Source organism: Eucalyptus grandis, chromosome 2, assembly GCF_016545825.1.
Source record: "Eucalyptus grandis isolate ANBG69807.140 chromosome 2, ASM1654582v1, whole genome shotgun sequence".
NCBI lineage: Eukaryota > Viridiplantae > Streptophyta > Magnoliopsida > Myrtales > Myrtaceae > Eucalyptus > Eucalyptus grandis.
The window spans coordinates 52,076,404-52,088,405 of NC_052613.1; the positions used below are offsets into that span (position 1 = coordinate 52,076,404).

At 45.4% G+C, this 12,002-nt stretch overlaps 2 protein-coding genes across 2 annotated transcripts; one reads left to right on the forward strand and one right to left on the reverse strand.

Moving 5' to 3' along the window:
- The first annotated feature begins 3,086 nt into the window (after positions 1–3,086).
- Positions 3,087–8,135, forward strand: LOC104433506 (protein DETOXIFICATION 29). The gene is made up of 8 exons (XM_010046276.3): positions 3,087–3,606; positions 3,789–4,330; positions 4,970–5,056; positions 6,848–6,904; positions 6,976–7,214; positions 7,310–7,428; positions 7,556–7,642; positions 7,732–8,135. Exons 1-8 carry the CDS (start codon positions 3,223–3,225, stop codon positions 7,816–7,818), a joined length of 1,602 nt encoding a protein of 533 aa, XP_010044578.2. The 5' UTR covers positions 3,087–3,222; the 3' UTR covers positions 7,819–8,135.
- Positions 8,136–10,619: 2,484 nt separating this feature from the next.
- LOC104433505 (60S ribosomal protein L27a-3) lies at positions 10,620–11,331 on the reverse strand. The gene has a single exon (XM_010046274.3). The coding sequence runs from the start codon at positions 11,220–11,222 to the stop codon at positions 10,779–10,781; it is 444 nt and encodes a 147-aa protein (XP_010044576.1). The 5' UTR covers positions 11,223–11,331; the 3' UTR covers positions 10,620–10,778.
- Between the last annotated feature and the right edge of the window lie 671 nt (positions 11,332–12,002).

The following is a 12,002-nucleotide window of genomic DNA, read 5'->3' on the forward strand; positions in this document are numbered from 1 at the left end:
CACTAGCATCTTTTGCTTGTATTTCATGATCGAGATTCCCCCACGCTTGATGTTAAATTAGTTGTCGTCCATGAGTTTGAGGCATCGACCGACCTCCATGATCAGAGGCCAAAATTCAGATTTCTAATCGATGGGTGACAACTAGGCCCAAGGTCCCCTGCGATTTGTGAACTCCGCCGTGCTATTTACGTCTGGGGAGTACCGATTGTTGCAGGCACGAGGGCCTGGTTAGGTCTTGGGTACGATCCTTCTGAGGTACATTGTGAAACCCTCGACGTAGATAATTTATGTTTGGTGTGCAGATTGTAACAGTTCGAGTCCTCGAAGCGAGTTGCAGTTTTCTAGTTGAATGATGAAAGATTGAGAAAGAAATGAAGAGAGAGGGAGGTCGCACGAATTTAAATGTAGATTAATGCTCTGCCTGTAATTGATACTTCTATCTACTTTTTATTTTTCTATGCTAATACCGGTATAATCTTCTTGCTTAGTGCTTACATGTATCTTTTGATTCATATTAATGGATTGATGTTGCAATTTCATGATCGGGGCAAATCATTTTTGTCAAGTAAAGGCATTTAAATACTTTTTGACTGATTTCAGGATGCAAATTCAGAAACTTCTTATTCATTTTAAACTGCTTAAGAAGAAAATAAATTCTTAAGCGTTTTTTTCTGTTTCTTCAAAACCTCCTAACTGCTAAACCAAAGTTGCAGCGATTGCTTGATTCCTTAGCATTTGCTTGATGATTCAATTCCTTGTCAAGTGAAGTTAGTGGTCTATGTAACTTTCTGTAGTTGGTCTAGGTAACTTTTGGTACCTTTAAAGATTGCATCCAATTTCACTTGCCCAAAAAGCAAAGAAAAAGATTGAATCCTGTTACACTGTGTTACCTGATTGGTTTGGGGAGTCTGAAACTTGAACACACTGTTCTTGACATTGATCTCCTAAAAAGATGGGGTTGTATTGTCTTTTGCCTCTAGTTGTGGAGTTTTTTTAATGTGTACTGGATATATCAAAGAAGTAGCTACATTACTTATACTGTCCTCGTTGTATGAAGACATGAGAGGAGAGAAAATCTGCCAGACAATGCAAGTTTCTCCCAACTTTATGGTTTGTATATGCATATATGAAGCTATTTTTTTTGTGATAATTGCTCTTTCATGCATCCCTTCAGTACAGTACTTTGTCAAATTGGTTATGAATGTTTTTTTTCAAGAGGAGTCTAAATTTTATACATGTTCCCAATGAGTTTGGTCGAAGGATGTACTTGGTTCGGCCTTTTTGTTTAAGCGGATAACTTATCTAGAATTGTTTTTCTAAGGTTAATTTTTATGCAAAACAGGGTCCAATGAAAACAGGGTCAACCTTGTTCCCGGACCGGAAAAAGCAGGGGTGGGCGGGAACAGTCCAATGAAAACGGGGGTAGGGAACAGGGGTCCAAAAATGAGAACCAGGTTATAACGGGGTAGGGAACGGGGTCCAGGTCTAGACCCTACCCACCCTGGACCCGCTCACCCCTAATCAGCCCCGATGGAAAACTCCTAGAGAAATCGTTTCAAAGTGATTTTATGCCCTAAATGAGAAAGTGAAAAATGGCAACTCACTTCTCAGCAAAGAAAGTGACGCGCAAAGAGAGAGTCGAGCGACTAGTTTTGAGGAGGCGGGAGTGAGAGTGAGCGATTGGTGTGAGTTCGAACGACCTAAAGAGGGCGACCAAGCTGAGCTCAAACTGAAGAGGGCGACCAAGCTGAGCTCAAACTGAAGAGGGCGAGTTAGCGAACGAAGCGCGGAGTCGAGCGAGCGAGGCACGGAGTCGAGCAAAGGGAATTGAGCGAAGAGTAAGAGGCTCTCGCGCAAAACTTAAGAGAAGGGAAATTAGAGCGAGTATCGTATTTTCTTTTGTTTTCTTTTTTTAAATGGGCAAATTTAGACCTTTAGTAAATTTTTTTAGGCCAAGAAAAGCAATTGATTAAATTTCATTAATTAATGAAAAAGGGATGAAAGCCGATGGTAAGTAAGAACTTACTTTGAGCTTTCAGCTTTACTAATGCTAATTTTCACTGAAGCTAGGGGCAATAATTTTTCCTAGGGCTTATATCACGAAAAATCTCAAACTAATATATATGTGACAAATTTATAATAAACCAGTACATTTGTAACAGATTCACCATTTGTTAATTTTTATTAAATTGTACCATAAAATTGTTGAGTTGATATGAGACATTTAACGTATGTATTAGTTTGGGATTTTTCTCTCCATTTGTCACAAGAATATAAGTTTGTGGTTTTTTGTGATAATAATTCAATTTAACGGAAATTAACTGAAGACAAATTTATCACAAATGTATCAATTTAAGTTTTTATTGATAAAAAAAATTAGTTTATGATAAATTTGTTATAAATATACCAGTTTGGGATCTTTGATGGTCAAAAGATTAGTTTTGGGTAAATTTGTCACATATATATTAATTTAGGATTTTTCATGTTATTAACCCATTTTTTCAAAGGAACTATAGAGGCCTAAAGTCACAAACGATCCCTAAATTTTGACTAAATGCACAAGGTAGTCTCTCAACTTTAACCCAGTATGTAATGTCAATCATAAACTTTTGATTTGTTTAATACGGTCCATAGACTTTTAGTACATGCTCAATTTAGCTCTTGGACTGCATGATATATTCAATATTGTCCCTGGAATTAGATTAATAGAATGACAACATTGAACATTGTTATATAGTTCAAAGATTAAATTAAATATATACCAAAAGTCCAAAAATCATATTAAACAAATGAAAAGTTCTAGGACGACATTAAATATTGGGCTAAAGTTTACGAACCACATTAAACAAATTTAAAATTCAAAGATCGTGTTGCATGTTTGATCAAAGTTTAGAAATAATTTATATCATTATTCTCGTGACTCTATGGGACCTCTACCATCGCAGGCAATATTTTCCCTATTGTTGTACTTTAATGTTTTATTTTTGCAAAATGAAAAATCCAACTTGGACCGTCCTAACTCCCATATAAAATTCCCAACCACCATGCATACATCCGGTAATAATGATTATAATCTAGTCCCCCATATCACGCCAAAGGATACTATGCCTATCTATCCTCCACAGTCCTTATATAGTAATAACCTCTCTCTCTCTCTCTCTCTCTCGCTCTCGGCAGCAGCAACAACAACACTAAGATTGCTACTGTTGTTGCTGCCGAGACATGGAGAGCGGTAAACTGCCTCTCCTCTCGCCCACCGAGACGGCCGACCGAGCCGATCATGATATCGGCGGAGGTGACCATGCCCGCGACCAGCAGGCGATCATCGCAAACATGCCTCTCTCGACCACCGTTAATGACACCTTCACTTTCACGCCACACACAGACGACATCCCCCCGATCAAGGGGCCCCGCGACTTCCTCCGGGAGTTCGCCAAGGAGTCCAAGAAGCTGTGGTTCCTTGCCGGCCCCGCCATCTTCACCTCCATCTGCAGGTACTCCATCGGTGCCATCACCCAGGTCTTCGCTGGCCAAGTCGGCACCCTCGAGCTTGCCGCCGTCTCCGTCGAGAACTCGGTCATCGCCGGCTTCTCCTTTGGTGTCATGGTATATACGTATACATATGCGTTCTCGTATCCCTGTGACTGGCGTGACTATATTACATATACTCACATCTCAATTCTGCGCGCAACTTGTTTTATTCTAACACATATAGCTTAGTCCGACCGTCGGTTCGAGTTCACGTGCCGTACGCGGGATAATGAATTTGCTCGCACTCAATCTGGCAGCTCGGGATGGGAAGCGCGCTGGAGACGCTGTGCGGGCAGGCTTACGGGGCGGGGCAGCTCGACATGCTGGGCATCTACCTGCAGCGGTCGTGGGTGATCCTCAACACGACAGCCGTCGCGCTGTGCTTTCTATACATCTTCGCGGCGAAGCTCCTGCGGCTGATCGGGCAGACGGAGGCGATCTCGGAGGAGGCGGGGATGTTTGCAGTCTGGATGATCCCGCAGGTGTTCATGTACGCAATGAACTTCCCAATCGCCAAGTTCCTGCAGGCGCAGAGCAGGATCATGGTGATGGCGGTCATCGCCGGGGTGGTGCTGGTGCTCCACACCGCGTTCAGCTGGTTGCTGATGCTGAAGCTCGGGTGGGGGCTCGTCGGGGCCGCCGTCGTGCTCAACGCGTCATGGGTGGTCATCGTGGCGGCCCAGCTCGCCTACATATTCAGCGGCGCGTGCGGGAGGGCGTGGACGGGGTTCTCCTGGAAGGCATTCGAGAACCTGTGGGGGTTCGTTAGGCTGTCCCTCGCTTCGGCCGTCATGCTCTGGTAACATCTTCACCATCTCCGTCGCCACGAGCTCGTCTTTTAACATCCCTAGTATTAGGATCGCGGTTGCTGGCTAGAACCCTTTCTTTCGTGTTTCGTAGAACAGCGAAGACTAATGGTTAGCGACAAACAAGACGTGTCAAATCTCGCTGTCTTTCTCCTTCTTCTACTGTTACCAGTCTTGAGCATGGAGTTTTCTGCACTCCACCGAGAGGGAGACGGACCCCGCGAGACGGCCTGACAATTTCGAACTTTCGACGGGGTCAATGCACGATTTTTAAACCATGTGGCTCCTTTAATTATTCGAAATCTCGCAGACGATGGAGATACACATGATTAGCACGGTCTGTAGCGTGCGCGGTGGATAAAATCCTCCGGCGTGTTCCATGCTCATCTCATATATATAAAGATGCTTTTACCTTATAATAGTCGGAAAAGATTTTAAAAAATAAAGTGAAGAGGACAGGCCAGGCATAGTGATTAACCCGACCTTTAATTATGCATGTCTTACTCGTATAATTAGATTTTGAATGGAGTTAATGCGGCATTTATGAGACTTTACCTTAGAATTTGAAACCTCTACAATTGAATTTCACGTGCCTTTTCGTTTCTTCCTCTTTTATCTTCTTCCTGCGGCAGCTTGGAGATTTGGTATTTCATGGCGCTCATTCTCTTCGCGGGTTACTTGAAGAATGCAGAGATTTCGGTGGATGCCTTAGCTATCTGGTATAGTTCTTCCCCTTTCCTTGTTTAAGTCTTCTCTCTCCAGGGTTTATCAATTCTTGAGAAGCGAAAAAGCCAAATCAGTTGAGAAATGCAATAAATAAGAAAAATTGAGTGGGAATTCTACTTTCTTGGTTCTTTTGGAGAAAAGAAAAAGCGGCTTTTGATATCTCTGACGATTCCAAAGTAAGAAAAACAGGGTTTCCGACAATCTGTGTTGGTGGGGATACATGGACACCATTATCAAGCCGAGAATGGCGGTGACTGTTCGGTTCACTCCTGCTCTTTCCGATACCAGCAAGCGATGCCAATATTCCCCGTTTTGCTTCCAGAACTGGGTTGTACAAGAAATATGTCCCGCGTGCTGTAGTGATGAGTTAAGGCCAAAGTTTGACAGGGTTTTCCACTGAAGATGCAGTTGAGGTTTTCATGCGTTTTTGGCTTATTTGTCTCCCGTGAATTTAGGTAGCGCATGCAAACGTTTCTGTTCCGGGGAAGAGTTTTTTTTCAGAAATGGTTCTTTTCATTTCGCTCCGGGGAACAATTTCGAGTAAAAGAACCCGTTTGATAACGACACAAAATTTCTACTGCGGGAATAGAAAAAGAATAGAAATGCGTTTGATAACGCAACAATTTCTTTTTTGTATTTATTCATTTTTTAATCTTGCCGACGGATTGCCGCCGCCTCCCGCCGCCGATCGCCGTCGCCGGCCCACCAGCCACCGCTGCCGCACGACCGCCGGGCGCCGACCGTCACCGCCGGCGCCGCCGGAAGCCCATCGGCCGCCCCCTCCCGCCGGCCGCCGGCCGCCGGTGGCAGTCGCGCCGGCGGCGTGCGGCAAGTGGTCAGGCCGGGCGACGGCGATCGGCGGACGGAGGCGGCGGCGACGCAGCGGCAGCAACGGGAGGCGGAGACGGCCGCCGGCCGGGCCGGCGCGGCGGCGGCGCGCGGCGACGGCGGCGGCGCGTCAGCGTCCGGGCGCGGCGTCCGGCGTCCGGCGGCGGCGTCGGCGACCGCGCGGCGCGTCCGGCGGCCGGCCGGCGGCGGCGGCGGCGGCCCGGCGACGTCGGCGGCGGCGTCCGGCGGCCGCGGCAGCGGCCGACCGGCGGCGGCGGTGGCTCGGGCGGTTCATGGTGGTCGCGGCAAGAAAAGAAAATAAAAGAAAATTAACAAAAAAAAATCAGCTTATTTCTAGCAATTGTTCCTGAACAAGAAGCAACTTTTTTGCTTCTTGTTTCTGTTCCCAAACCATTCCCGGGCTAAGTTTTCATTCCCGAACAAAAAAATAATGTGGCGTTAGGCTTTGCAAACAGGTTTTTTCTTTTTTTTTTGTTAGGGGAACAAAAGAACAGAAACCAACAGAAATAGGAACGTTTGCATGCACTCCCTTAGTTACCGTTTTCCGCAGAGATGGCTAAATTAGCACAAGAGGTGTCCTTGAATACATATAACACCAGATATCAGGTGATTTAATCTTGAACTACTTACCGGTACAGTTCCAGGTTCCAAGTCTACAGGATAGATTTCGAGTTTCAAAAATTGAACCTATTTCGACCGATAAATTTCATGTTCTAGGTAATTGAAATCTAAAACCTAGATTTGTTATGAGTTACGTATATAGGAGCCACAAACATGACACAAATGTTTCTATTTGGTAACTGTTGTACAGATTTGTTGGTTGTTTACACTTGGTAACGGGTTAAAACGCAATTGGATAAGATTAATGTGATTGAGGGCGCAGTTCGATTCTTGGTTCTGATGTTTGATTTGAGGCGCTGTATCTGATGTTGCAGCATGAACATACTGGGGTGGACAGTCATGCAGGCTCTTGGAATGAATGCAGCCATAAGGTTGGTACTGAAATTATAGGCCCCCCTGAAAAATCTCTCTACGCATTTGAAATCGTTTCTTGATCATGCAGTGTGAGGGTGTCAAATGAACTCGGAGCGGCTCATCCGAGAACGGCAAAGTTCTCGCTGAAGGTGGCAGTGATCTCCTCGTTCATGATCAGTCTGATCTTATCGGCGATCTTGCTGGCCACTCAGGATGCATATCCATCCCTATTCTCGAGTGACTCGTCCATCCAGGCTATAGTCAAGGAGCTCACGCCAGTGCTGGCCTTGTGCATCGTCATCAATAATGTCCAACCAGTGCTCTCCGGTAGATTTTGCCAGACTTTATTTCATCTTTTAGCCATCTCTTTGCCAATTAGAGAAATGTCAAATGTGCAACGGTGGTCCTACTCTTCTTAACAGGCGTAGCCGTCGGAGCTGGATGGCAAGCCACGGTTGCATATGTGAACATTGCCTGCTATTATCTATTTGGAGTTCCCCTGGGTCTGACCCTCGGTTATAAGCTAAATTGGGGTGTCAAGGTAAGTTTCCTTTCGTGCTCAATCCTCTAGGAAGTAGAAGTTCCACTCTTTGCAGTAATTTTACCACCGATTTGATAAACCAAAAGCAATGCAAAATAGTAGAAACTGATCACTTATTGATATACAGGGGATCTGGTGCGGAATGCTGACGGGTACAGTAGTGCAAACTTGTGTGCTCACCTTCATGGTTTGTAGGACGAACTGGAACAAAGAGGTAAAACGTCTTCTTTTTGCCTCTTCATGTTCAAAGATATGAATGCTTCAGGAATAGGTGGAAGCTCATCGCCGCCTCTGCGCTTTCAGTCTTCTATTGCTGAAGAAAGAATGAGAAGGTGGGGAGGTCCTTCAGAAGAGCAGCAACTCACAGCAGCGAACGACTTAGAGAAATAAAACGGAACCCAATGACTCACCAGGAATGAAAGAATTTCGGCGAAGATGACCCCTCACTGTAGCCAGTGGCAACTCGACGAGGCAACTCATGAGATGTGACATCGGTTGCTGGATTCATTTGCTGTTCAACAAATTCCAACGGCCATTGGAGATCTAATTGGCCCCCATTTTCCAAGAGAAACCTCAGTCAGACGAGTCACTTAGTTATACCCGGCCAATTGCAGCATTTAACAAGCCATTTCATGTTTTTTCATCTCGCCGGCAATTCAAAACCTTGGTCAATGGAATCATCATCAATTTTAAGCACTGATTCTCCATGTCCATACTCTGTCCGGAAAATCAATTGGCAACTTCATGGGAAGCCCAGAGAAGCCAGAATCATATGAAAATGCGAATGTCTTTGCTCAGGAAGGGTAATAACTGCACTAAAACGCACATACGATCCTCGTTAAGCGTACCTAAGTTTATGCAAAATTTAGGTCGCCGTATCACTTGCCCATTTCGATAATAGGATTCTAGGAAAGATAACGCATTAAAGATTGTTTAATTGTTTTGCAATCTAGTTCTGATTCTCCAGAACATGGAACCAGAACAAAGTCCCCACTCTCACTTCCCTGTTCTTGCACAAACACTCGCTAACTTCGACTACCAAGTCCCAGACTCTTTACCAATTAATCTCCTACTCCTCCAACAGCACAAGCATACATGAGACATCTGTGCGATTCCGGTATTGATACTTTGCTTTCACATAAGAAATAGCTGGACGTGGCCTGGAGGAAGAGGGGTATCAAGTTTTTAAATGGCTAGAAGCGTTCTCGTGGCCGAGGAACTCCAAACTGCCGATGAAGAACTGTCAAAGAAGCCATAACCAAACGGTCTAATCGGCAATCCGCTTCATGTTTCATGCATTTGAAACACACGATCAGTCAGTGTTACACAGAACCTCTCAAAACTGATCGACTTAACCAACCATCTGATTCGCCAAATCCGAGGGCAGCAAACCAAAAGCGATGAATATCAAAACGACCACCAGTCGAATACCGAATGGGTGACCAATGACCGAACCTAAATTGGCCGGAGCTTGAGGCAGGTCGAGAAATGGGGCAATAATTGCTTTATTAGTTTAGACCCGAACTCGGGAACACTTCGCCCGCTATCTGCAAGCAGTGCCCGCTACAGGATGATCATGGAATGGCTAACGTAAATTGGAGTGACCAAAGTTCATGTAGAAATGGATGATGAAACATGCCAGAGACTATCTATCAGATAATTTTCTCGTGTAAAATTCTTTCCGACTTAAAGGTTCTCAATTGCGGACATTTTCTTTGCACCATTCTCCTTGGAAACCAGACTCTTTTGAGGATGTTTTGGCAAAGTCGGGCGGCAAGAGGAGTTTCCGAATTTCACTGGCCCGGAGACATTTTATACCAGAAATCCACAACTCGCACATTGCGTCATTGTAGAAACTAGAAATCCATGCCCGGCTGCGATTTTAGTAACGCATCGTCCCCTGCCTACTGGCACTTGGCCCAGGCACAGGGTTGCACGGAGCTATGATCAAGGAAAGAACAACCGAGGTTAATCAGAACAAAGCCACGGACTTTGGATTGAACGAAAAGGAAAGCAGCGAGGGGAAATAGTTAAGCAGGGGGATATCTCTGCTCTCTGAAGCGGGAAATAACAAGGGTAGAGCAATTATTCCTAAAAGAGACGTATTCCTTCCATTACAAGGACGGAAAATGAGACGGCACGACCAAGGACAGCCAGTGTGTTAGACACAGGACATCTTGGCTCGACAGACATAAGACGCAACAAACAGCAAACAACATCGTGAACAAACCAAGTACTTAGGCATGAAACAATCCTTGAGCAAGGCTCTCGGGCAAGTAACGCTTTCAACCAATGCATTTCATTCGGCCATTTCATAATCTACCATTAGATCATAGATACAGAGGCTGCAATTCCAATACACTACCTAACAAGCATAATTTAGTTCTCAAAAACCAGTTGGCATGATAACTTGCAATAACGATGATAAGTCACTAGCTCCTACTATCTTCACCACATAATATGTATCCCAACTTTCATGAAGTTCGATGGCCTAAGCCTAGTAGACGCAGGGTCAGATAATTAGCCAAAGTTTCATGCTGGACATCTCTAATCTTCAAAAGCAAAGTCTCCACAAAGATCAGATTGAAAAGCAGCCTAACCAAGTCTGCATTGGAACCTTGAAGGTATCACAACATGACCATATGCATGAAAGATGAAACTTGCACTATCCTAAGGCGACCCAACACTAGAGAGAGAGCAAAGTGGCAGGAAAACCAGGCCTCAACCTAAGGTTAAACATCAGACTTCCATCCCCAGCTATGTGTGCTCTATCCGTAATCATGCGGCATGCATAAGCAGATACGGATAACATACAGAGAAACTAATCCTTGGCATAAACTTATAGCTGCCACAGTCAAAGCTTCGGCACTTAAACAACCAAACAGTCACGCAGACGCAGCACAAGCAACCCACAAACAAATATGTAAATATAGTCGCCCTCGCGTGCTCCCGGAGCAGTGAAGAAAGCTAAAGGGAGACAGTCATCACGAGTGCGACACGGATTCTATTGCTTCAAGGGAACGAGTCATGTGGGAACTAAATGAATCCTCACTGACCAGATAGTGAAGCGTACAGAACAGACGTAGAAAGCAGTTCTCAGACGACCATCAATATCACAGAGAGCATTAACCCAGAAATGAATAGCATCGCAACGCGGAAAGCGAAATCATAACAAGCACACGAGCAAGCAATAAGCATAGAGAATTACCCAAAAATTAAGCTCTCGGTCTGCATAAAGTAAACAGATCCAGATCCAATTACAACCAAGCGTCAAAATCATAATGGAAAGCGCATCAATTGTATATAATTGCAAACGGGGAAACCCTAAAAAGCTACCGCGAATGGAGCCCCTAAGCGGTGAGCACGACGGCGCCGCCGGCCTCCTTGATCTTCTTCTCGGCGATCTTCGACACCAGCTTGGCCTTCACCACGATCGGCTGCTTCTCCGGGAGGACGCCCTTCCCGAGGACCTTGAAGAACCCGAACTGGGTGACGTCGAGCACCGGGGCGGCGGCGGCGCCGGAGGCCTTGTCCTTGGCGTCCTGGGGGACCAGCGACCACAGCTTCTCGACGTTGACGATGGGGCAGTAGAACTTGTTGCGGAGCTTGTGGAAGTACCGCATGCCGACCTTGCCGAAGTACCCCGGATGGTACTTGTCGAAGAGGATGCGGTGGTGGTGCATGCCTCCGGCGTTACCCCGCCCTCCCGGATGCTTGCGGTGCTTGCCGATACGGCCGTGGCCGGCGCTGACGTGGCCGCGCTTCTTGCGGTTCTTCTTGAAGCGGGTCGTCATTTTCTGGCGGACGGCGGGAGGAGCTCTCTCTCTCTCTCTCTCGGCGGCGGGGTTTGCCGGGGGAAGTGCGTGCGGCCGAGGCTCTGAGATGAGGGGAGGATGAGATTAGGGTTTGGTGGGTTCTTATATGGAGGGGTTTCGTTTGGTTGGCCGTTTTGTCCTCTAGGGTTTTGGGTATTTACGATCTGTGATTGGGCCTAGACCACATTGGGCTGGACCGGCCGGTTAAGTTTGTCCACTCTGTTTCCGAGTCCTTTTGCTAACCTTCCCGGCCCGCAACTTCTTCTTCTTCTTTTTTTTTTTTTGGGGGGTCGAAAGCCTAATATTCAGCTCGTTTCATAGATGAACCTTTTTCTATTGACTCTCGTATAAACGAAATTTACAACTTTTCATGGATATATAAAATATTAGCTTTATCAAAACTAAGGATGAGCATGGTCCGAATGGGCGATTCCCATTTTAGATTCAAAAATCGTCTACTAAGAACCGATTTCAAAAAATTGGAACTAGAACCGCCCATTGATTTCATGGATCCACTCGAAAATCAAATCGTCCGGTCCAATCTAGTTCCCATGTGGGTCTATAAAACCAATCACATCAAGTTTCACATGTTAGTTCTGTAATATATTATAAGGAATTACACAATGAGACCATCTTATCAAAAACACTCTCAGTTAAAGTCAATGAACCAACAATATTAACATGTTAACAAGTGTGTAAGCAAGCGTGCACTCACCAAACTTGTTATAAATTGGCAAAAGCATATGGTCATCTAACATA

Coding starts and splice junctions, on each gene's coding strand:
- LOC104433506 (XM_010046276.3), top strand. CDS start 3,223: ATGGAGAGCGGTAAACTGCCTCTCCTCTCGCCCACCGAGACGGCCGAC. Junction 3,607..3,788: donor GCTTCTCCTTTGGTGTCATG/GTATATACGTAT, acceptor TCAATCTGGCAG/CTCGGGATGGGAAGCGCGCT. Junction 4,331..4,969: donor GCTTCGGCCGTCATGCTCTG/GTAACATCTTCA, acceptor TTCCTGCGGCAG/CTTGGAGATTTGGTATTTCA.
- LOC104433505 (XM_010046274.3), bottom strand. CDS start 11,222: ATGACGACCCGCTTCAAGAAGAACCGCAAGAAGCGCGGCCACGTCAGC.